The 25,847-nt window shown below is 34.9% G+C and overlaps 1 protein-coding gene across 13 annotated transcripts in view; it reads left to right on the top strand.

Moving 5' to 3' along the window:
- Positions 1 to 25,847, top strand: part of MLLT10 (MLLT10 histone lysine methyltransferase DOT1L cofactor) — a 249,767-nt gene that overhangs the window by 189,444 nt on the left and 34,476 nt on the right. For 8 of the 13 annotated variants that reach the window (XM_055331277.1, XM_055331278.1, XM_055331276.1 and 5 more), the window contains one exon: positions 14,075 to 14,122. The exons of the other annotated variants lie outside the window; for them this stretch is intronic. In XM_055331277.1, coding sequence (XP_055187252.1) covers positions 14,075 to 14,122 — 48 coding nt within the window. The remainder of the gene's footprint in view (positions 1 to 14,074; positions 14,123 to 25,847) is intronic. 13 annotated transcript variants of the gene reach the window in all.

Raw genomic sequence — 25,847 nt, 5'->3', positions numbered from 1 at the left:
GGTTCAGTGTAGTCGATCTGTGTTGTGTTTGTATTACATTGTCGGATGTTTACAAATCTATAGCAGGCATAGACACTTGTGTTGATTTTAAGGGTGGTGGTGAGGTCAAAGTGGGAAACCTATTTTACAAATGATCATTTTATTAATGAGTACATTTATTTTTAATTCTTGCTTCCCTGTGTAACCTGAATTGCAGAGTCTCAGATAATCAGTTTTCCAGATAATGTGGAGCTTTTGAACTTTAGGTATTTAGAAGAAAAGGGATTGGAAGCATTCTTGAAAATAAACTAAATATGTTACCATTCTTTGGTAGGCAAATATAAAAACAGAAGAGGTTTTTACATCTTTTTCAGTTTGCATAGGTAAATTTTACTCTTTAATTTTGGGGTATTAGAATTTAAAGACATGCTGAAAGTTTGAACAAAGCATATACTTGGAATAAAAGGAAAGTAGATAGTGGAGGGAGCAATTATAAATGAATTGCTATATAAATCCTGTACCATTATTAGCTGGCAAAGTACTGGATTGTGTCAATTTAATGGGACAGTTGTCATTTTTTCTGTATGGGTAAATTAAATGTCATTGGATTAATACAGTGAACACAGATTTTCTTTAATATTTGTGTTTTATGGGATTGGGAGAAAACACTAGAGTAGTGTACTTGTGTGTACAGTAGATACTTGTGTGTTCTTAGTAACATAACCTATAAAAATGAAATAAATAATGGACTTTTTATATTTTATATTATATTTAGAAGTGTGTACCTTTTGATCTCCTTCACCCATTTTGCCTCCTCTCACCTTTTCCCAGGCAGCCACCAGACCAGTCTGTTCTCTATATTCATGAGCTTGGAAGTATTTTTTTAATTTTTTTAAATTTTAGATTCCATGGATGAGATTATATGGTATTTATCTTTTTCTTTTCTGTCTGACATTTCATTTAGCATAATACCCTCAAGGTCCATTCATGTCACAAATGACAAGATTTTGTTCATTTTTATAGCTGAATAATATTCTATTGTTTGCATATATAGCATATTTTATTTTTTAAAGATTTATTTATTCATGATATTTTAATTATCATTCACCCATTGATAGCCATTGAAAGGTTATTTCCGTGTGTTGATTATAGTCAGTAATGCTGCAGTGAACATATGTGCATATATTTTCCCAAGTTAGTATTTTCATTTTCTTCAGATAAATACCCAGAAGTGGAATTGCTGGATCATATGGTAGTTCAACTTTTAATTTTTTGAGGAACATCTAGACTTTTCTTTTCTTTTTTTTTTTTAAGATTTTATTTATTTATTCATTCATTCATTCATTCATTCATTCATTCATTCATGAAAGACACACAATGAAGCAGAGACACAGGCAGAGGGAGAAGCAGGCTCCATGCAGCAGCCTGATGTGGGACTCTATCTCGGGACTCCTGGGTCACGCCCTAGGCTAAAGGCAGGCGCTAAACCTCTGAGCCACCCAAGGATTCCCCACATCTAGACTTTTCCATAGTGACTGTACCATTTTACATTCCCACTAGCACCACACAAAAGTTCCCTTTTCTCCACATCCTGGCCAACACTTAACTGTTTCTTGACTTTTTGATAATAGCTATTCTAACAGATGTGAGGTAATATCTCAGTGTGATTTTGATGTTGGTCATCTGTATGTCTTCTTTGGAAAAATATCCATTCCGGTCCTCCACGTATTTTTTAATCAGATTGTTTGGAGTTTTTTCTTGCTATTGGGTTATATGAGCTTTTTAAATTTTTTAAAGGATTTTATTTATTTGCAGAACAGATGAAAGTATTATAAAAAAAAAGAAAGAAAGCATTAGTGAGGCAGGGAGGTGCAGAAGGAGAAGCAGACTACCCCTGAGCAGGGAGCCTGATTCAAGGTTTAATCCCAAGACTTCAGTCATGACCTGAGTGGAAAGAAGACACTTAACCAACTGAGCCACCCAGGAGCCTCAAGTTATATGAGGTTTTAAAATGTATTTTGGATATTAATGCCTTATCAGATACATAATTGGTAAATATTTCCCCCCACTCAGTGCATTGCCTTTTTATTTGTTGATGGTTTACATTTTTTTATTATTTACTTATTTACTATTTTCTTATGTAATACCTATTAGTTTGGTATACTTGTATTTTTTGTTTGGGTTGTTTTGTTTTATTTTTTGGGGGGGTTTTTTGTTTGTTTTGGTCTTGGTTTGGTTTGGTTTGGTTTGGTTTTGGTTAATTCCAAAATATCGTGACTGATGTCAGGGAACTTACTGCCTATGTTTTCCTCTAGTTTTGTGGTCTTACATTTTTCAAGTCTTCAATTTCGAGTTAATTTTTATGTACAGTGTAAGGCAGTGGTCCAGTTTCATTCTTTTGTATGTAGTTGTTCAGTTTTCCTATCACCATTTATTGAAAAGACTGTCCTGTGTATATTCTTGGCTCTTGTAAACAAATTGACCCTATATGCATGTTTTTTTTTTTCTGAGCTCTCCATTGTGTTTCATTCTATGTATCTGTTTTTGTGCTGCTATCATACTGTTTTGATTATTATGGCTTTGTAATGTAGTTTGAAATCAGGGAGTAGGAAGCCTCCAGGTATGTTCTTTGTTCTTAAGATTGCTTTGGCTATTCAGGATCTTTTATAGTTTCATACGGATTTGGGGATTATTTTATTTTTGTGGAAAAGTAGTACTGGAATTTTGATAGGGGGTTGCATTGAATCTCTGGAATGCTTTGAGTAGTATGGACATTTAAACAATATTAGTTATTCTAATCCATGAATATATCTTTCTATTTATTTGTATCTTTAGTTTTTTTCATTGATGTCTTATAGTTTTCAACATACAGATCTTTCACCTCCTTGATTAAATTTATTCCTAGGCATTTTATGTTTTAATGTAATTGTAAATGGATTTTTGAAAAATATTTATTTATTATTTGAGACAGAGTGTGCAAGTGAAGAGAGGGGCAAAGGGAAAGGGAGAGAAAATAATCAAGCAAACTCTCCTCTGAGCTCAGAGCCCAATGCAGGGCTCTAGCCCAGGCCCCTGAGATCATGACCTGAGCCAAAAACAAGAGTAAGGATTGTTTTCTTAATTTCTCTTTCTGGTAGTTTGTTTTTAGTGTTTAAAAACACAGTAGATTTTTGTATATTAATTTTGTATTCTGCAACTTTACTAAATTTGTAGTGACAGTTTTACTTCTTCTGTTTCAATTTGAGTGCTTTTAATTTCTTGATAATTCCTCTGAACTTGTATATTCTTATTTTATTTTTTATTTTTTAAACTTTCTTATTGAAGATTTTATTTATTTGAGAGAGAGAGAGCAAGTGAGAGAGAACGAGAGGGAGGAGGAGCAGAGGCAGAGGGAGAAGCAGACTCCTTGCAGAGCAGGGAGTCCTATGCGGGTCTTGATTCCAAGGACCCTGAGATTTGTGACCTGAGCTGGAGGCAGACACTTAACTGAGCCAACTAGGTGCCCTTATTTTTATTTTATTTTATTTTATTTTATTTTATTTTATTTTATTTTATTTTATTTTATTTTATTTTATTTTATTTTATTTCATTTCATTTCATTTCATTTCATTTTTTATTTATTTATGATAGTCAGAGAGAGAGAGAGAGAGAGAGAGAGAAAGAGAGAGAGAGGCAGAGACACAGGCAGAGGGAGAAGCAGGCTCCATGCACCGGGAGCCCGACGTGGGATTTGATCCCGGATCTCCAGGATCACGCCCTGGGCCACAGGCAGGCGCCAAACCGCTGCACCACCCAGGGATCCCCATTTTATTTCATTTTAAATATTCATTTATTTATTCAAGAGAGAGCATGAGCAGGAGGAACAAATGGAAGGGGAGAGAGAATACCAAGCTAACTCCTTGCTGAGCTTGGAGCCCTATGTGGGGTTTGATCTCATGACCCTAAGATGACTACCTGAGCCAAAACCAAGAATCAGGTACTCATCTGACTATGCCATCCAGGTGCCCCTGTACTTATAATTTTAATTGCATAGACAAGCATAGGAATGTTACCTGGTGTAGTGATATTTTGCCTGTGGTGGGGATTGGGGGAGAATCACTTGGACTTAGTTGGAAAAAATCCATGATTGTGTTTTCTCTTTTTGTCAAGTGTTAGCTTCTTTTTATAAATTGTTGTAGAATACATATAACTTAAAATTTGCCATTTTAACCATTTTTAAGTGTGCATACAGTTCAATAGTGTTATATATACTCACATTGTTGTACAGTCTCAAGGACTAGGTCTTTTTCATCTTATAAAACTGGCACTCTATAGTTATTAAACAACAGCTCCCCATTTCTCCCTGCCCCCTGCCCAGGGCAATTACCACTCTACTTCTGTTTGTATGAATTTGACTGTTCTAGATACTTCGTATGAATAGAATCTTACAGTATTTGTTTTTCTGTGCATGGCTTATTTCACTTCCCATAATGTTATAGCATGAATAAGAATGTCCTTTCTTCTTTTTCTTAAGATTTTTTATTTATTTGTTTGAGGGAGAGAGAGATGGGGGGAACATGGGCAGGTGGAAGAGCAGAGGGAGGAGCAGACTCCCCATCGAACAGGGAGCCTCATGCAAGGCTCACTCCCAGGCCTTTGGGATCATGACCTGAGCTAAAGGCGGACACTTAACTGACTGAGCTACCCAGGTGCCCCTAGAATTTCCTTCCTTATTAAGGCTGAATAATATGCCATTGTATGTATATACCATGTATATACCATCATTTTTTAAAAATTCTTTTATCTGTTGAGAGATACTTGAGTTGCTTCCACCTTTTGATCATTGAGAATAAGCTGCTTTGAATGTAGATGTGCAAATATCTAGTTGAATCTCCATTTTACCCAGAAATGTAATTGCTGGATCATATGGTAAGTCTATTTTAAAAGAGAGTGTCATGCTCTTTTTCAAAGTGGTTGCACCATTTTACATTCCTGCCAACAGGGCACAAGGATTCCAGTATTTCCACATCCTTGCCAATACTTATTTTTTCATTTGTTTGTTTTTGTTATAACCATCCTATTGGTTATGATGTGTTAAGTGTTAGATTTTACATTTTTTCTTTTTATATTGAGCATTAAGCAATAAAAAGCTTAAAACTTGTCAGTGAAAAAAAAACTTAGAGAGGAAGAAAAAGAATTTACATTTCATCTTATTCTTCTATATTAATTTTCTATGGTTGCTGTAACATTATCACAAACTTCAAACAGTATAGATTTATTATCATGCAGTCTACAGAATAGAAGTCAGACATGGACTCATTGGATTAAAATCAAGGTGTTGGCAGGCTTTTTTCCTTTTTTAAGGTGCTAGGGGAGAATCTGTTTCCTTACCATTTCCAACTTCTAGAGTCTGCCTGCTTTTCCCCCCACCCTCCCACCCCAGTGACCCCATCCTCCGCCTTCAAAGGCAACAGTGTTGGGTGGAGTTTCTCTATGCTTCTGCCTGTCTAATTCTCAGATTCAAAGTTTATGACAATTTGGATGATTTGATTAGGCTCTCCCAGATAGTCCAGAACAGTCTTTCTGTCTCAGGGCTCTTAGTTTAAATACATTTAGTCCTTTTTGCATTTAAAGTAATATATTCACAGGTGTGGGATTAAGGCATGAGCATCTTTGAGAGGGAGGGAGTCATTATTCTGCCTACCATATCTGCTTCATGGTTGTTTAACTGCCATATCACAAGAAGGCATTACTGGTTAATCTAACAAAAAGAAACAACATTTGTAAATATTTATACACCCAAAATAGGAACACCCAAGTATATAGAGAAATAATAATACTTAAAGGGAGAAGTAGATAGCAATACAATAATAGTATGGGACTTTTAACACTTATTTAAATCATTGAATAGATCATTGAGATAGAAATTGAGTAAGGAAACATCAGCCTTAAACAACATATTAGACTGGATGGACTTGAACAGATAATTTATAGAACATTCCATTAAAAAAAAAAGAGTGTACATTCTTCTCAAGTGCACGTGAAACATCCAAGATAGATCATATGTTAGGCCATTAAACAAATCTTAATAAATTTAAGAAGATTAAAATTATATCACATCTTTTCTGACCACAATGATATGAAACTAGAAGTTAATTATAGGAAGAAAACTGGAAAATTCATAATTATGTCAATATTGAACAGCATTGCTACTGAATAGTTAATGGGACAAAGAAAAAATCAAAAGAGAAATAAAGATAGCTTGAGATAAAAATGAATATGTAATACACCAAAATTTATTGGATGCAGGAAAAATGGTTTTAAGAGGAAAGTTCATAGCAGTTCATGCCTACCTCAGGAAACAAGAAAAATCTCAATGTAACTTTACTCCTCAAGAAACTAGAAAAAAAAAAAAAGAAAATATGAAGTCCAGAGTTGGTAGAAGGAGGGGAATAACAAAGATTAGAACAATTAATTAGAAGACTTTGTTATTCTAAGTGAAGAGTGGTCAGTATAGATCAATGAAACTAAGACCTGCTTCTTTGAAAAGATAAACAAAATTTGACAAACCTTTAGACTCACCAAGAGAATGGAGTACTCAAGTAAGAAATGGAAGAGGAAATTATAACTGATACTGTATAAATAGAGAGGATCATAAGAGAGTACTGTGAACAAATGCATATTCTAACAAAACAGACAATCTGAAGAAATGGATGAATCCTAGAAACATACGTGAATCATGATGAAATGAAAAATCTGAACAGACTGATAACTGTAATGAAATTGAATCAGTAATCAGAAACCTCCCAACAAACAGAAGTTCCAGGGGCAGGTGGCTTCACAGTAAATTCTACCAGACATTCAAAGTAGGGTTAATATCAGTCCTTCTCAAACTCTTCCAAAAATCAGAAGTGGGAAAACTCTTCCAAACACATTTTACTAGGTCAGCATTACCCTGATACCAGAACCAGATGAGGACACCACAAAAAGGAAATTATAGCCAGTATCCTCTTGATGAGCATAGATGCAAGAATCCTCAACAAAATATTAGCAAAACAAATTCAGTAATATTAAAAGTGTCATGTATCCTTGATCAAATGGGATTTATTCCAGGGATACAAGGATGGTTCAATATCTGCAAGCCAGTCAATGTGAGATATACCACAATTGCAAAATGAAGGATAAAAATTACATGATTATCTCAGTAGATAAAAAGTACTTAAAAAGTTCAGTTTTATGATAAAAACTTTCAACTAAATGGCTGTAGAGGGGAACATACCTCAATATTATAAAGGCCGTATGTAGCAAGTCCACAACTAATATTATACTTGACAGTGAAAAGCCAAAGTATTTTTCTCTAAGATCAGGAACAAAACAACACTTACACTTTTATTCAACATAGTGTTAGAAGTCCTAGCCAAAGCAATTAAGCAAGAAAAATAAATAAAAGGCATCCACATTAGGAAATAGTAAACTCATTACTTGCAGATGGCATATTATATATAGAAAACCCTGAAGACTTCATCATAAAAGTGTTAGCATTAGCTAACAAATTCAGTAGTGTTGCAGGATGCAAAATCAATACACCAGAAGGTATCACTTAAATCATTTCCAAAGTTAGCATTTATTAAATAATTTTGGCTCTAGTGCCTTTCTTAGTTAACTTTTCATAAACTGCTGGTGACTAGTTCTGGCTGCCAATTCCTTGCAGAGAAATTGTCGACCGCTCTGTTTTGAAGCTTTTTGTATTATACTAAAACAATTCTCTTTTTTATGAAATAAAATATTTCAGAATTACAGAAAATACAGACCAAAACAACCATCACGAACTTATTACTGATTTAACACCTAGTAATATTTTGCCATATTTTTGTAGATCCTTTTCCAATTTATGAAATATCGAATACATTTTAAGCAATTCATATGTGCACTGTAGCACACAATAATAAAATAATACCAAGGAACCTAATACCAATTTAAGAAATAGAACATTTTGGGATCCCTGGGTGGCGCAGTGGTTTAGCGCCGGTCTTTGGCCCAGGGCCCGATCCTGGAGACCCGGGATCGAATCCCATGTCGGGCTCCCGGTGCATGGAGCCTGCTTCTCCCTCTGCCTGTGTCTCTGCCTCTCTCTCTCTCTCTCTCTCTCTCTCTCTCTGTGTGTGACTATCATAAATAAATAAAAATTAAAAAAAAAAAAAAAAAGAAATAGAACATTTTTAATGTTGTTGCATCTAGTGCATGGTCTTCACCATTGTATTCCCCAAAGTTTAACTACTACCTGAATTTTACATCCTTTGCTTTGTTCTGAAGGTGTGTCTAAAAGTACACCCCTTTATCCTATTTTCATTCTTCTCTTTTCCAGAGTAAATGGTATTCTTCTACTTATCCAGTATCTCTACCCCCTAAAATATTTAATGAGATAAAATTCACAAAACATAGAGGTTACCCTTTTAAACTATTTAAAAGTATATGATTTAGACATTTTTAGTATATTTACAACGTTCCTGTCACCACTATTTCCAGAACATTTTCATCAAGCCATCATCCCAAGCTTCCCTCCCTGCTAAATCACCCAAGAACCACTAATCTACCTCAGGTCTTTATGGATTTGCCTATTTTGGATGTTTCATATATAGAGAATCATACAACATGTGGTCTTTTATGTTGTGTTTTACTTAGCATAATGTGCTCGTGTTTTTTAAGCATAAGGTTTATCCTATAGCATGTATCAATCAATACTTTATTATTTTTTTTTAATGGCTGAATAACACATTGTATAAATATACCACATTTTGTTTGTTTACTGGTTGTTGGACGTTTGGATTGTTTGTACTTCTTCGTATGAAAGCTGTGAAGATTCATGTACAAGGTTTTGTGTGAACATATGTTTTTATTTGTTTTGAGAATACACTTAGGAATAGACTTTCTGGGTCATATGGTAACTCTCTATCTAACTTTTATGAGGAACTACCATTCAGTTTTCCATAGCATTTTTACTATTTTATATTCCTATTAGCAGTATATGAGGGTTCCAGCTTCTTTACATCTTCACCAAGACTTGTCATTTTCTTTCCTTCTTTTTTCTTTTTTTAAATCATATCCATCCAACCTGATATGAAATGATGTCTCATTGTGATTTTGTTTGGCTTTTTCTTGATGATAATGATACCAGCATCTTTTCATGTTTTTACTGACCATTCATATGTCTTTCTTTGGAGAAATATCTATTTACATTTTCTGCATGTCAGTTCTTATAGTTTTTATGTTTTTAAGAATTTGCAAGTTTCACCTGCAATTTTTAATTTGTTGGTGTACAGTTATTCATAGTATTCTCTTTCTCTTTATAATCTAATTTGGTAAGGTTGATGTCTTTACCAAATCTCCTTTCATTCCTGATTTTAATAATTTGTCTTCTTTTTTTTTTTTGTCATTGAAGTGAAGAGGTGAAGAGTGGTCAGTTTTGCTCATCTTTTAAATTAACTTTTAACATTTAACATTATTTCTAAAATGTTTCTATTTTTATTTATTTCTTCAGTTACTATTTTCTTCCTTCTGTTTGCTTTGGGTTTAGTTTGCTCTTTCTCTAGTTTCTAAAATGGGGAACTAGATTATTGATTTTAGATTTTTTTTTAAGTAGGCCTTTACTTTATGAGAGTATTTCAGTATCTTTTATGATTTTGAATATTGTTTTATTCCCAGTATTCTCTCCTATACTTTTTTTTACTTCTCCTGCACATAGTCCCTTGGAAAATATCTTACACATGCCTGTAGCTATCATTGATGCTTATTAGATCCCCAAATCTGTGCATCCAATGTAGAATTCTCTCTTGAGTTCCAGGCTCATTTCCAACAATCTAATAAATCTCAGTTACCCTTATTTTTCCCATTTAAAGCCTGCTTCTTTTCTTGTGTTCCTTATCTCTGTGGTGATTTAGTCACCTAACTCAGTTATGCTAAGGAGTTAAACTAAACTCTGCCTTCTCATTTTCTTGGTTATTATTATTTTTAGAGGTTTTTCCTGTTATTCATCACTTGTTTTCTCCTTTATATTTTCACTGCCCCTACTTGGGTATTCCAACATAATTTGTCATATGAACTCTTTCTGCAACCTTCAAACCTTCATTTCATTATCTAGTTCATTCTCTAGCGCTACCAGAATCAGTGGCCTATTTAAAAATGCAAATCAGACCGTGTCACTGTCTTACTTAAATCCTTTTAGGATTGTATGGTATTTATGAGATGAAATTAATATCTTTTTAGTATAGCATGTGGAGTTTTTCATAATATGCCACTTACCAGACTCTCCAGTCTCATCTTTTCAACTTTATGGTGCATTAGTATAACTTAAATCTATGATTTAGACTCTAGTAGTGTCTGCTGATATGATCTTCCTTCTTAATCTACTAAAAGATTTTAAAAGTAAGCATAGTTGTGCTCCTGCAAATTTTTTTCTGATACTTTTTGATAGACTTATAACTCAAATAAAAACCCAAAACCAAATGCCAAAGACTTCAGGATGTTCTCTTTCTCTCTCTAGTTTTTTTTTTTTTTTTAAGATTATATTTATTCATAAGAGAGGGAGACAGAGGCAGAGGGAGAAGGAGGCTCCCTTCAGGGAGCCTGATGTGGGACTTGATCCTGAGACTCCAGAATCACGCCCTAGGTGGAAGGCGGACACTCAACTGCTGAGCCACCCAGGGATCCCCTAGGTTTTTTTGTTTTTTTGACTTCTGGATTCTCATATGCAGTGTTCTAATGTTCTTTCTTTAGTTTATATCTACTGCTTCTCTAGACAATTTTTTTTGCTTTTGTGATTTATATCTTAGTTATATTTGTCTCACCTTTATGAAACAACAATAAAAAAGTTTTCCATTACACATTTGAGGCTCTGAAAAGTTTGAAAGACTGGATTATACTCATTTATTCTCTAGAATGTAATGCAAAATGTTTTATTATATAGACCTTCATAAAATGAAAATCTTTTATTTTAGTGAGACGTGTTTTAAGAATCTAATGAAGGTATAAGAACCAAGGAAATATCATGTATTAATAGTCATAGGTGTTGAGAGTTTTAAGCATACATCCTAACTTGATATTTCTCATAAAGGATCTAAGAACTTAATAGGCAGTTGTTCTTCTGGGTGTGTGCATATAATATTCCATAAACTTTTGAAATTGGTGCTTTCTGATAAGGAAATAAGATTATCATCAATACAAAGAAATGCTTTTGGGAAAACCCTTCAATCTTAAAAAAAAAAAAAATTAGGTGTAGTGTGATGAATTTTTTGTGACCAGAGAAAATTAAGGTAATTTAAAAGTTAAGAGAAATAATACTAAGATTATTATCTCAGTAAAGGAAAAAGAGAACAGTTAGGAGAAAGATACAATGTAAAAATCTTGTGGTAGAATTTAGAAACTTCTAAGGCAATTAGGAAAGACAGAGTAATCATTTAAATATCTTAAATATTTATTTATTTATTTTAGAGAGAGCCCATGTGTAAGCTGAGGAAGGGACACAGGGAGAAAGAGAGAATTTCAAGCTGACTCTTCGCTGAGCACAGAGCTTGATGTGGGGCTCAGTCTCAAGACCCTGAGATCATGACCTGAGCTGAAATCAAGTCAGAAAGTTAATCGACTGAGCCATCCAGGCTCCCTTCATTTAAGTTTTTTGAAGAATAATATATGGAGGGGCACCTGGGTGGCTCATTTGGTTAAGCATCTGACTTTGGCTTTGGTGAGATCTTTGGATCCTGGGGTCAAGCCCCCTCTTTGGGCTCCCTACTCAGTAGGGATCTACTCCTCCCTTACCTGTTGCCCCTCCCCCCACTTGTGTGTGTGCTCTCTCTCTCTCAAATAAATAAATGGTATCTTTAAAACAAAACAAAACAAAGCATATGGAGAGAAAGCTTTTAAATAGATGCCCGTGAAGTGTAGTGCCTTGCATTTCATGGCATTTTGTTTTATGGTAGTGCCTTAGAACTACCCAGCTTGACTAAGTGATTTTAGATTTCATGATGCTGCTAAACTTTAAATATGACTTTTTGGCTTCATTTAGTAGGTATGATTAAAATGCTTATAATGATAAAACAAATTATATATATATATATATACACACACAAAATAATAATATATATAATAAACAAATAATATAAAACAAATATTTTATATACATATTAAAAAAGCAAACTACAATCCCTATATATGTACATCTAAAAGCAAACTACAATCCCTATATATGAAGATGTACATATATGTACATATATGTACATTTTTAAGACAGCATGAGCATGAGTGGGGGAGGGCTTGGGGGAAGAACAGAGGGAGAGGAGGGGGGAGAGAGAGAGAAAGAAAGGGAAAGAATCTTAAGCAGACTCCATGCCCAGCACAGAGCCCAACAGGGCTTGATCTCATGACCTGAACCAAAATCAAGAGTTAGACACTTACCCTACTGAGCCATCCAGGTGCCCCTATAATTTGCTTTTATATAGTCCATTTGAAAACTAACATATCATCTGCCTGGTTTTCATTGTTCTGTTTCAGGTATGACTTTAGTGCTTTTTAGGTTGTTTAACAATTTATTTATTTAGTAGTTCTTCTTACTAGATTATAAGCTCATTTAGAGTAGGGGTTGGGTTTTATTCACCTTTATTTTATTGGTATTTAGCTTATCATCTACTTGATCTTCCATAAGTGCTGAATGAGTAAATCACTGATTGTCAGTTGCTACACAGTCCTGGGAGAGGTTTCATATATTTTGGGACATACATTCATTTTCTTTGGGAATTAAACTTTGCATTGGGTGATTCTTATTTCTCTCAAAGTGGTAACTTGGTTCTTTGCTGTAATAATGGAATTGGTTCATTTGTTTGTCTTGGCAATTCTCATTTTTATATAATTTTGAAATAGTAGATTAAAAGCTAAGGAGCTTAGATCTGTTTTCACCAGTAATATATTGCTAATTGATTTGTGTCCCATTTAGTATGCTTTTAAATTTTCTTTAATTATGGTACTTACAGTTTGTCACGATCATGCTCATGAAACAAATCTCATTTGATGGAGGAGGCAAAGTGATGTCAACCAATTATTCATAAATATCTGCTATAGGATTGAGGATAAGTATGAATACTAATTGATTTTAGGGATGAATGTTTTTCAAGAATGGAATCCTACTCATGTTTGTCATAACAGTTTGTAGGAAACTAGATCTTTGTTCTTTACATGTGACCCCTCTTCATTTCAGGGAAGCATTAAGAAGGTAGGGTCTAAGAACAGAGATGAGCAATAATCATAGGCATAATCACAGCCTATTAATCTTTTGAGATTCACCATACATAATGAGTTATTACTGATAGGAGAAGTTGTTGCTGTGATCAGTGTGGAGATTGAGAACCATTGATCTAGATCATGCTAGATCTAATATCTTTTTAATCACAATAGACTTGATTTTCCTTCTTGCTATATACTTGGGAGTATTCTTTATTTTTATACATTGTTACATCCCAGGATGCAAAAAATGCTACTGTTTGTTGAAATGTTTGTTTCTGTGCAGGAACTAATTTGACTAATAATATATAGCCTTGCTAAGTAGTATAAGACATGTACAATAGATAAGACCGTAAGACTTATTCCATTTCAAATCAGCCAAGCTATTTGTCTATTGGATCACTCTAAGTTTCTGGAAGATAGGCTTCAGAGACTTAAGTCATAAACACAGAAAGATATTAACATTTGGATGGTGAATCAGCCACTCGGGAGAAAAGTAATTTTCAGTATGCATGTTAACTACTACAAAGCAAAATGAATTTGTGAGTGTCTCATTGAAACTGCAAGAGAGGAAGAACCTGAAAAGTGAAGGGATTAGTATAAATGGAAATGAATTTATGAGAATTACTTTTAAATTAATTAAATGGTAATGCCATTAGCAATCTATTTAGAATGTTGCCTTTTTTTATTTTAGTGAAAACAAATTTATGATTTTTATATTTTCCATAGTTTTTTGTTTGCTTTACTTTAACCCCCTATAATGTCTTAAATTTCTCAATTTATACCTGTCATGGTAGTTTTTAGAAACTGGTTATTAAAAATTCAAAATTAAAGTGTGTCTTTTCTTTAGACAGAGATGACAATTCTACACTAACAAAGCAGGAACTTAAATTCATAGGTATGTACCAAATTCAAACTTTAAGAGTAATAGTGTTAATCTTTTTTTTTTTTTTAAAGATTTTATTTATCCATTCATGAGAGACAGAGAGAGAGGCAGAGATATAGGCAGAGGGAGAAGCAGGCCCCATGCAGGCAGCCCAATGCAGGACTCGATCCCGGGACTCCAGGATCACGCCCTGGGCTTGGAACTCAGGTGCCAAACCACTGAGCCACCCAGGGATCCCTGTAATAGTGTTAATCTTAATGTAGCATAGAAACCTTCCCATATAAAGCAGTAGTAGGGATCTTTCGTCCCAAAAATAATAACTGAAAGAAATTCTCCATAATTCTGGATGGTCTCCATAATTCTGGGATGAACTATTAATTATATTCTTTGATTATATTATACTTGTATTATTATACTTTGATTATACTTTGATTATATTATACTTGTTTGGACTTGTTATATTTCCTAAGTAAGACACTGCAGGGTAGGTTTTAGGATTTCTAAAATTACTTGCCTGTCAAGGGTCTAGATGCCTAGGTGTTTGATATTTAAGACCACTTTCTACATCTATGACCCTTCTCTCTCATTAAGGAAAAGAAGAATCTGAAACCATACTCTATGATTTATAATAATTTTCTAATTGAGTATTTTTCAAATACTTTTGGATCAGTTGAGAGTGTGTATATTCTGAATCCACTCATCTTAACCAGTTCATGTATGCATCTGCTGCACCTCTTTTCCTCCCCTAAAATCCTCAGTTTCACATCTTAATCAGATTAATGTTGCAGCCTATGAAGACATGCACGTGGAGCTTTTCCTTCTCAACAGTGTTTTAGCCTTTTCTCATTAGGAAAGTATAAAGTTCTTTCTGTATCTAAAATCACAGTCATTCACTTTGGGGAAATAGTTGTATTGCAAGTGCATCCTTTCAGGAACATAAAATCAAAAAAGGATAAATATGTATATAAATAATTTTAAGACATATAGTTATAACTTCCTTAATGATCTATAGTATAAAAAGAGTTCAAGGTCAGAGAAGCTTACTTTTAGCTGAGGGAGTATGCTGCCCAGAGACTATAACATTTTACCTGATGCTTAAAGAAATGAGTAAAATTGAGCAAGTTGGAAATTGGGATCAGGGCTAGACTCAAAGTCCCTGGAATAAAAGTAGCACAATTTGTGACACATAGGTGTGTGAAATGATGGGATATTGGTATTTGACATGAAATATACGAAAATAATAGCCTTAGATACTAGCCAAAGGAGTTGGAAATAGTTGGTAGTTGGGAAATAGTTTGAATTGGGGAAAAAAATAAAACATGTAGTTAGTAAGGTACATCTGGCTCTAGCATATAAGATTATTGAAAGAAAAGAAAAAGATTATTGAAAGAGCTAGAGAACAGAAAACCTAGATTTTTGTTGTAATCTAGCCAAATGTATTGAAGGCCTGAATGAGGGTAATGGAAGTCAGACTAGTGGGACATATATTACCCAAGAAGAACTGGTAGTATTTGTCAATAAATTGAATGGCTATGGCTGGAGAGGATGGATATTCATTTGCCAACAAGCTGTTCAGGTAGAGATGTTTAGCGTGCAAATGAATAGATGAGGTTAGAGTTTGGGCATGAAGGAGAATTGGAAATAAATCCATATAGGGGTTAAATAACAAACTGTGAGGTTGGTCATGGGTGAGCAAGGTTGGTGGAGAAGACAAAGAGGTTAGATCAGGTTTATTTTAAGATAGGAAAGTCTTAATAGGTGGACAGGAGGACTCTGGAAAGATAAAAGGATAAGATGCAAAAAAAATTTTTTTTTTTTTGATGAACCAAAGAAACTGGACAGATGAGAGAGACAAGTAGAAAATTTTAACTTAAAGGAAGACAGAGGAAATAACTGTGGTAACATTCAGTATAAAATAAAAAATGAGTTTTTTTAACGTCCCTATTTGGGGTTAATGTTTAAATTAGTAGAAACTTTAGAAGTAGGTTTCCCCCCAAAAGAAATGATTACTTTCAGGTATACATTGATAACTTGAGTGTGTTTACAAAAGTGTTGTCCTGTTAGTGTACTTGAGAAAAATATTTGAATGATTATAAACTAGTGATAAATAATGATACCTAAATGTGTAAAGACTGTACTTCTCAAGTACTTTCTTTTGTAATCCTCAGTGTTTCCTGAGAAGTTATCTCCTCTCTTCCTGTATTCTTTATCAAGACTGTGTCTTTTATTCTGTTCTCTGCCTACTCCTAACTGAATCAGTCACCAAGTATACCTTCTAAATATTTTTTCTAATTAATTTGAAGTTTCCTAGACATGACTTTTTACATTTAATTTATTATTTTCAAAATTCCGATCTCTCACAGCTGTGGGTTGGCTCAGATCCTTATCATCTCTTGCACAGATTGTTGTATTAGTCTCCTTACGGTTTTGTCAGTATAGCTGGAGTTGATTAGGTGGGCTTACTCAAGCCAATATGGGAGAAGTGAAGAATGACAATCATTTGTGATGAAAACGTTACTATCAAGAATGCCAAATGCTGCTTATCTTATTCTTCTTAAAGTAATCTTGGGAAAATGAGTTATAATTGGGAGGTTACTTGGTTGGTGAACCTGACATCAGAATAAGGACAATTAGTTAGATCATGTTTAAAGATTATCACCATCTCAATAATGTTCTTTTTTCTCTGTATAATGCAGTTGATTGCTTTCTTAAGTAGCATTTCAGGATCTCTGGATATGTGTATGTGCATACTCCTGACAGCAGAAACAGTATTTTTATATAATAATAGCTAGGTATTTGGAATTATGCTTCTCAGACATTTTTGTCATTATGCTTGTAGTATTTGGAGCAACTAATATATTCATTCAAAAGGTGTGTATCAAAAACATATTCAGAGTTGTTTCTGGATGTGTCAAGATTTAGGAGACCAAGATCTTATTTTTTAAAGATCTTATTTATTTATTTATTTGACAGAACACAAGCAGGGGGAACAGCAGGCAGAGGGAGAGGGAGAAGCAGGCTCCCTACTGAGCAGGGAGCCCAATGCAGGGCTCGATCCCACAACCCTGAGGTCATAACCTGAGCCAAAGCAAGTGCTTAACCAACTGAGCCACCGAGGTGCCCCCCCATTTTTTTTAAAGATTTTATTTATTATTATTTATTTGAAAGCATTAGAGAGGGAGCACACAGAGGGAGAGGGAGAAACAGACACCCCACTGAGCAGAAAAGCCCGATGTGGGGTTCCTTCCCAGAACTGTTGGATCATGACTTGAGCCAAAGGCAGACGTTTAACTGACTGAGCTACCCAGGTGCCCCAAGACCAAAAGTAATTAATTCATGTTGGCAGTGCTATAAAATCTAATTTTCTACCCAAATCAGTCCTAAAGAAACTATGAAGAGAAAATAAACCAGTGCATTGAACATAAAAGACATGAGGGAAAATAATAATTTGAAACAAAATATTTAAGAGAAACAAGTAGAAATTTTAGGTATACAAAACTGTAATTGTCAAATTGAAAAATGCAATAGATAAATAACAATGGATACAGTGAGGAACAAAAATAATTAATGGGTTTTATATATATTTAAAATAAACACAATATGATACAGAGGATAAAATTAAGACTTTAGATCAAAGGAACCCCAGAAAGGGAGAGAGAAAATGGACGGGAGGAAATAATCTGAAAAAATAAAATTCCTTAAAAAAAGATGAGAGATCTTAGATTAAAGTGGCCCATAGAGTGCCAAAGGAAAAAAAAAGTGTAGGAAAAAAAATCCTTGTCTACACCTATTATAGGGGACGTTTTAAAATATCAGAGACAGGGAAAGAATTCTAAAACATGGACTATTATATTAAGATGAAATTCTTTTTGGAGAGAGATCTATAAGGACTATATAGAAGTAAGTTCAGTTCTAAGATATGAAAGGCTAGATTTAAATCATTTGAGAGTTAACAGAGGTAATTATCATAGCAAAATTGGAAGTATTAGGAATATAACAATTAGAGTTGTATTTCTTTTTTTTTTAATTTTTTAAAAGATTTTATTTATTTATTTATTTATTTATTTATTTATTTATTTATTTATTTATTCATGAGAGACACAGAGAGAGCTAGAGGCAGAGACACAGACAGAGGGAGAAGCAGGCTCCATGCAGGGAGCCCGACGTGGGACTCGATCCCGGGTCTCCAGGATCACACCCCAGGCCGCAGGCAGCACTAAACCCCTGCGCCACCGGAGCTGCCCTAGAGTTGTATTTCTTATAGCATCTCCAGAATTCAATTATCAAATGATATTTAGGTAGCTTACGTAGCAACTTGGAAATATATCTGTGGTATATTTTCCCTGACACCAAATCCAGAACAACAAAGTATATATAATGCATAAAATAGAGGATTATCAATTTATTATTATATTCTGTTTTCATGGTGCTCATGTTCTTACTCTTATTGGAAGAGTAAGAAATATAAATGAGTAATTGCAGAATAAAACATTAGACAAATTATGATGGCTATTTAAAATAATAGATTTGAGAGTACTTTTTTTTAAAAGATTTTGCTTATTGGGGCGTCTGAGTGGCTCAGTGGTTGGGTGTCTGCCTTCGGCTCAGAGCATGATCCTGCGATCCAGGATCGGGTCCCACATCGGGCTCCTTGCAAGGAGTCTGCTTCTCCCTCTGCCTATATCTCTGCCTCTCTCTCCGTGTGTCTTTCATGAATAAATAAATAAAATCTTTTAAAAAATAAAAATAAAAAAAAAAGTTTCATGAGAGAGACAGAGAGAGAGAGACAGAAACATATAGGGAGAGGGAGAAGCAGACTCCCTGTCGGGAGCCTGATGCAGAACTAGATCCCAGGACCCTGGGATCATGACCTGAGGCAAAAGCAGACGCTCAACCGCAGAGCCACTCAGGTGCCCAGGGAGTAGTTTTTTTCTTGTCTTCATTTTTAAAAATTGATTGTGGTCATTGCTTATGTGTTTTTATTTAAATCATAGAAAACTTTTAATGAAGAATGGCAAATTGTTTTAATAGCTGCCACACTGAGTAAGAGTACGTTCTTCATTTTCATTGGCAATTTTTTTTCCTACTACACCTTCCTTTTAATTTCCTTAAGCCAAAGAAACAGGAAAAAAAATCACTGTGTAATGTACTTCATGATATTTGTCATCTAGATCTAGGTATATGATTGATACTTTAGGTAAGTCTCCTTCTTAGTTGAAATACTTTCCTTCGTTAATCTGACTACCTGTATTTCTGACCACCTGTATTTCAATACTTCATCTGAGCTAAGCGTTTTTAGGAAAAAAAAAATCACACCATGTGCACACTCATCATTATAGATTTGTGATACTAGCCTTAACTGACATATAAATTGCTTGGTAATATTAATGTACATCTCTAAGAAACTCTCTTTTGCCACAATTGGTTTTGTTTGTTTTAACGTTTACTGCCAGTGAAAATTTCATCTTTTCATCACCCAGTTCTGCAAACCTACTTGATACGCATCTGTCCTCTTTTCTTTTTCTCCAGTCCTGCTTGTAATCCAAGGCTAGTCTTGTGCTCTAGATCTCCGCCTTCTGTGCCCTCTCAGAGACCTTGTCATTTTAGTTGCTTTACCCTCTCACCATCACTTTTCTTTTCCCATCTACATGCTCTAGTGTTTTTCCTCTTGAAAAGGCACGAAAGAACCCAAAGCTTCCTTTGATCCCACATTCCTATTCATGTACCTACCCCTCAAACTGTTCTACCTCCACTCCCTCATTTAAGATTTTTCTCTTTGTTTTTGGTGATATGTCTGAATGTGACTTTATTCTTCTTAAGACCTCTTTGCTTCCTGATTGAGTGAATTCATGTCTTTTATCAATTCGGGACTGTAGCCATTATATTTTAAAATCAATAGATCAATATTCTTCCTATTCTTCAGTAATATTTGTTAGCCATATTTGGACTTTCATTCTGTCCTTTATGTCCCTTAACCTTGCTTTTATAATTTCCATTTCCTAATCTCTCTGTGCTGTATCTGGGTAGTTTCTTTTCATCTTTTTTTGGTCCCAAACTCATCATCTCTTTAGCTCTATTAATTTATTGTTTTACCTGCTTATTAATGAGTAAAGATTTTTAGTGAACATGTTTTTCCAAATTTTTGGAATTCTTTGTGGTCTGGTTTGTTTTTCTTTTTCTTCTCTTGTTTTAAGAATGTGTAGCCCTTTTCTCATATCTAAAAATACTCGTATTTTGAAATAGTCCCAAACTTAAGAGTATAGTATACAGAACTGTATCTGCGCAAGTCATTTGAGTCTAAGTTGCAGATATAGTGCCATGAATACTTAAGTGCAGATATCAGCCATGAATACTTAAGTAATCTTTACAGATAAGGACATTTTCCTATTCACAGTACAATGATCAATAAAAGGAAAATAACATCACTATAGTTCTACCATCCACTCTTAAGATGCTGTTCAAATTTTGGCAGTTTCAGAATTTTATAGGATATTTTTGGATTTGGTTAATTTTTTTTCATTATTAGTGTCATGTTATGTTTTTTTTGGAGCAAGATACCACACACACGATCCATTGCATGTATCACATGGCACATAATCCAGCATTTCCAATGAAAAGGTTTTCTTTTCCCCTTTATAATTAGTATATATATTGTGGAATTAACTGTGAAACTATATAAATATCCCATTCCTCATCAGACTTTCAGTTTGTCAGTATGGACTTACAGATTTGTGTAGGTTATGATCTATTTATTGTGATGCTCAGATTGTTCACAGAATAGCTAGTGGGAGCCGCTTTAAGCTGGCAGTGTGTCCTTTTGACATATTCTCATTATTTGAAGCCTTCCTTATTTTCTGGTATTACAAATATATTCGTTTTCTATTGCTGCCATAGCAAATTACCACAAAATTAGCAACTTAAAAGCACTCAAGTTTATTAGCACACAGTCAGGAGTCTGTGTTGGATTAGCTGGTTTCTCTGCTTAGTCTCACAAGGCTAGGATCAAGGTGTTGACTCCCTGGGCTCTTAGTATTAGGAGACTCTAGGATTAATTCACTTCCAAGCTCTTTTAGGTTGTTGGCAGAATTCAGTTTGTTCCTTGCAATTGAAGGACTGAAGGTCATCATTTCCTTTCTGGCTGATGGCTGAGGGGTCTCCCTTAGCTCCTCAAGGCTTCTTCTTCTTCTTTTTTTTTTTTTTTTAAAGATTTTATTTTATTTATTCATAGAGACAGAGAGAGAGCGAGACAGTGAGGCAGAGACACAGGCAGAGGGAGAAGCAGGCACCACACAGAGAGCCTGACGTGGGACTCGATCCCGGATCTCCAGGATCATGCCCTGGGCTGCAGGCGGCGCTAAACCGCTGCGCCACGGGGGCTGCCCAAGGCTTCTATCCCATCCTTTCACATGTCCCTACATCTTAGAGCCAGCAGAGGTGAGTTGAATCCTCTGACTTCCCCTTCCAAGGTGAGATCTCTCGTTTTCTCTTCTGTTAATCTCCCACTGACTCTTTTGCCTTTTGTCTTCTGTTTTTATGGGTTCATGTGATTACACTGGGCCTACCTATATAACCCAAGATTTTCCACCTATTTTAAGGTCATCTAATCAGTACCTTAATTCAGTCTGCCAAGTTTCTTCACAAGTAGTACTTTGATTAGTGTTTGAATAATTTGGGGAAGGGAAGTATGGGCTGGTGAGTGGGTATCACTAGAATTCTGTCTACCTCAGCAAGATATGCCAGGTTCCTCTTTTTTATACAGACTGTTGTTTCTTTCTTACACTTTTAATTCCTCTGTGTAGGTTCTTAATCATTTAAAATATTCATCTCATAACCTTTATTTGCTCTATTTTCTAAGGTTTTTGGAGGACAGTAAAATAATAGTGTTTGTGTGTGCTAATTTGTGATTAAGGGGATTATTTTCTTCTGTGTTTTCTAACTTTGTACTGTGAACTCATTTTATAGCCTGGGTCGAGGATTTATCCCTTCAGAGAGGTTGTGTATTTGCTTCTATTGGATACTCAAGTGACAGTATCACCTGGCCCCCGTCTTAATTTAAATTTTGGGATTTACCAGACCAGGCACATAATGTAAATTCAGACCCAGCCCCTGTTTGAAGGAAAGATTGTGGCAATAAATTCTAAGGGCAGACTTTTCATCTTCTATCCAGAGCTCAAAGCTAATTGGACCGACTCCCTTGTCCTTTCCCTATGCTGTGAATATTTGTGTTTTGTGTTTTGTAGGTCTTTGGTGGGGGAGTGGTGTTGCAGGTGCAAGGGCTGGTCTGTCTTTCCCCAGAAATATAGCTCTTGTAAAGTCTAATCTTTTCTTTTTCTTTTTTAATATTTTATTTATTTATTTATGAGAGACACAGAGAGAGAGAGGCAGAGACACAGGCAGAGGGAGAAGCAGGCTCCATGCAGGGAGCCCGATGTGGGACTCGATCCCGGGTCTCCAGATCACACCCTGGGCTGAAGGTGGAGCTAAACCGCTGAGCCACCTTGGCTGCCCTGTAAAGTCTAATCTATATAAACAGGATCTTACCAGGCTTAATTTTTCATCCATTTGGAGGCCCAAGGTGTCCTCTTTTCCTTGTGGGCATTAAAGCCAAAGCTCCTAGGTCACTGACACAAGTTGGCTTCTTTAGGAGCAACCTATTAAAGCTTTTTCTTGTACTTTCCTTAGGATTTCCCTTACTGTCTTACGGGCTTAATTGTTTATTTTTAGGTCATTTTAAGTAGGGAGGTTTTGGGGTTGCCTGGATTACCTCATTGCCAGAAATAGAAATTCTCCCATTGATTTATTTTTCAAACCACTTTATGCTGGCTCTGCAATTACTGCTGTACTCAGGTCAGAAATAGTTTTCACATTGCCAAGTCTAGTGGATGTTCTTCAGTCATTATCCTAGATGATATCTTAGCATATTTGTTTTTGTTGAGACTTCCAGCTACTGGAACCTCCTCTCCTTTCCTTTCTCTCTCCCTTTCTGGTACTCTCCTGTCTTGTTCTTTCCCTTACCTGTTCTCTTCTAACACTATACTTAACTTGGCTGTCCTATTGTTTTGACCATTTCTTACTAGTGTTCTTTTGGCTTCTCCTTTATCCTAGCTAGTTTGAAATTCTTTAAGGCTCAGTCTTGAGCCTTTGCTTTTCTCACTCCAAAATTTTAACCAAATTTAAGAACTTAAAATCTTGTGTCCAAACTATTTCAATACTTAAATTATCTCTCTGATTCTGGTCTCCCATTGTCTTTCAGGGCATTGTTTACATTGTATCCAAGATGATCTCTTAAAAATACAGTTCTGATCATACCACTATCTTGGTTAAAATGCTTTAATGGCTTCCCGTTAGAATGAAACTGAAAAGTCCTTTATGACCTGCAAGGTTCTACATGAGCTGGCTCTTAGGGTGACTTCTAGCTTCATCTTAAGCATTTTATTTCTTTGCATATTATACTCCATTGGCTGTATCAGTTAGGGTTCATTATATTTAAGCCACAGAAGTGAACTCTCTCAAATTTAAGCAAAAAAAGGAATTTATTGGATATGTACAGTTATTTTAGAAAATTAAAGGAAATACCCTATCCCAGACCTCTGAGAGGAGAGAAATAGGGTAGATTCAAGGGCTAGGTAAATAAGAATTAATAGAATCCTTGTATTACTGCCATTAGATTAACAGGTCTGACCATTTTCTGCCCTTGTGTGTATGCCTTCAAGATTTAAATTCCCAGGAGAGACCATTTCAGCTTGGGTTGCATATTTATCCCTGGGCTGAGAGCAGATGAAATGGGGGAGGGGTACTTTCTTGAGAGAAAATAGGATGTTATTTGGACATGAAATAGGAGAGAATTCTGGGCAGATAAAAACAAAAGAAATGGATCTCTCTTCCTTTTAGTTTGTGTTACTTCTTCACAGAGGCCTACTCTGCTCATTTTAATTAAGTACCCCTTATATTCTGTCACCGCATAGTCTGTTTTTTCATTATAGCATAGTATTTGTGTGATTATTTAATGTCTGACTTCTTCACTTTAAAAACCATAAATGGAAGGATGATATCTATTTTCTTGTTTGTAGTATCTTTGTCTAGTGTTTTATCTGGGTATATTAGGCACATAATATTTGTAGAATGTTGTAGAAAACAGAGTCAGCTATGCAATGTTTAATTGATTATGTCAAAATAACATTAAAAATATTTTTAGAAATTTTATAATGAAATAGGAAAACATGTTAAGTATAAAAGGATTAAAATTTTTTAATATATAGGCAGCTGTATGAAGCTAAACAAAACCATGAACTTACATACCAAAAAGTTTGAGGATACATAAGAATGTCAACAGTGTGTGTGGATGATTTTTTCCCTGTTTTCCCATCTATTTAAGATTTTTAATAATTAGTGTGTATTATTTTTATAGGTAAAATAAAAAAGAAACAATACAGAATTGTCCATATCTTTGTAAAAGTAGAGCAGCCTAAGAAATTGTTAATGCTTGCCTAACGAGATTTAGGAACACCTGTATTCCATCAGGATGGCCAAGAGTCTCAGGAGAGAAAGCTCTAACTTTCTCTAAATTTTATTTTACCCTCTTTGAGTAATGAATGTGTTGATCGTATAGAGACATATTCCACTATCTAGAAAGGGGAAGCCAGAATAATCCTATTCTTCATCAGTCATCAGAGGGAAAGGAAATTAAGGCAACATTAATAATGGAATCTTTCTATTGCATATATTACTCTGTTTACTTTTTTCAACATTAATAGATTTTGTTCCTCCTTTATATTTTATAATATAGTTAACTATTTATCAAAAGCTTAAGGGATCCCTAGGTGGCGCAGTGGTTTGGCGCCTGCCTTTGACCCAGGGCGCGATCCTGGAGACCCGGGGATCGAATCCCACGTCGGGCTCCCGGTGCATGGAGCCTGCTTCTCCCTCTGCCTGTATCTCTGCCTCTCTCTCTCTCACTGTGTGCCTATCATAAATAAATAAAAATTAAAAGAATATTTAAAAAAGCTTAATATGTAGTAGACAGTATACTAATAACATTAGATTATGCCTTACATATATTAGTCAATCTTGGCACCAGCCCTGTGAAATCATTGGTGCCATCTTCCTTTTAAGTTGAAGTGTATTAGATTCAGAGAGGTTATTTGCATGAAGGGGCAGGATTTGGATCCTCTTAACTATTTTTATACCATATTAACCTCCAGAAGAGAATATTCAGTCTTAGGATGTAGATTAGGGATGACTTAATAAGTTTAGTCATTTACTAGGTTAAATATTCCTCAGGACTATCCCATTCATTTATTATGGTTCACTGCTGAACAAACAACTTGATGTGGTACTGATTTGGCCTTCCAGGCAGTTTGAAACTGGGAAGCAGGAACTCTTGTTGGTGAACACTAATATTTATGTCATTGGTCACGTATATTGTGTATTGTTTTTATGTAATTGCCATGGCATACTAGTAAAAGCTTAGGTCTCAACAATGTTTTCTTGGCCCTATCTACCTTATACTGCTTTTCCTAAGATCACCATTTGTCTTCATTTTTCCAAATGCAGTGGGCATTTTCATTCTGTGTCTTTTAACTAGTCTTTAAGCATCATTTGATACAGTTGATATGCCCTTTCTTTTCTCAGCTTTGTTGACACCATACTCATGTTTGTTTTTTTTTTTTTTTTAACCTCACTGATCTCAATTTTCTTTGCAGATTCCTTTTCCACACTAACCATCCTTGAAAAGTTG

Source organism: Nyctereutes procyonoides, unplaced genomic scaffold (assembly GCF_905146905.1).
Source record: "Nyctereutes procyonoides isolate TBG_1078 unplaced genomic scaffold, NYPRO_anot_genome, whole genome shotgun sequence".
Classification (NCBI taxonomy): domain Eukaryota; kingdom Metazoa; phylum Chordata; class Mammalia; order Carnivora; family Canidae; genus Nyctereutes; species Nyctereutes procyonoides.
The sequence above is the reverse complement of the archived record's forward strand: the minus strand, read 5'-3'. Positions and strand labels throughout refer to the sequence as shown.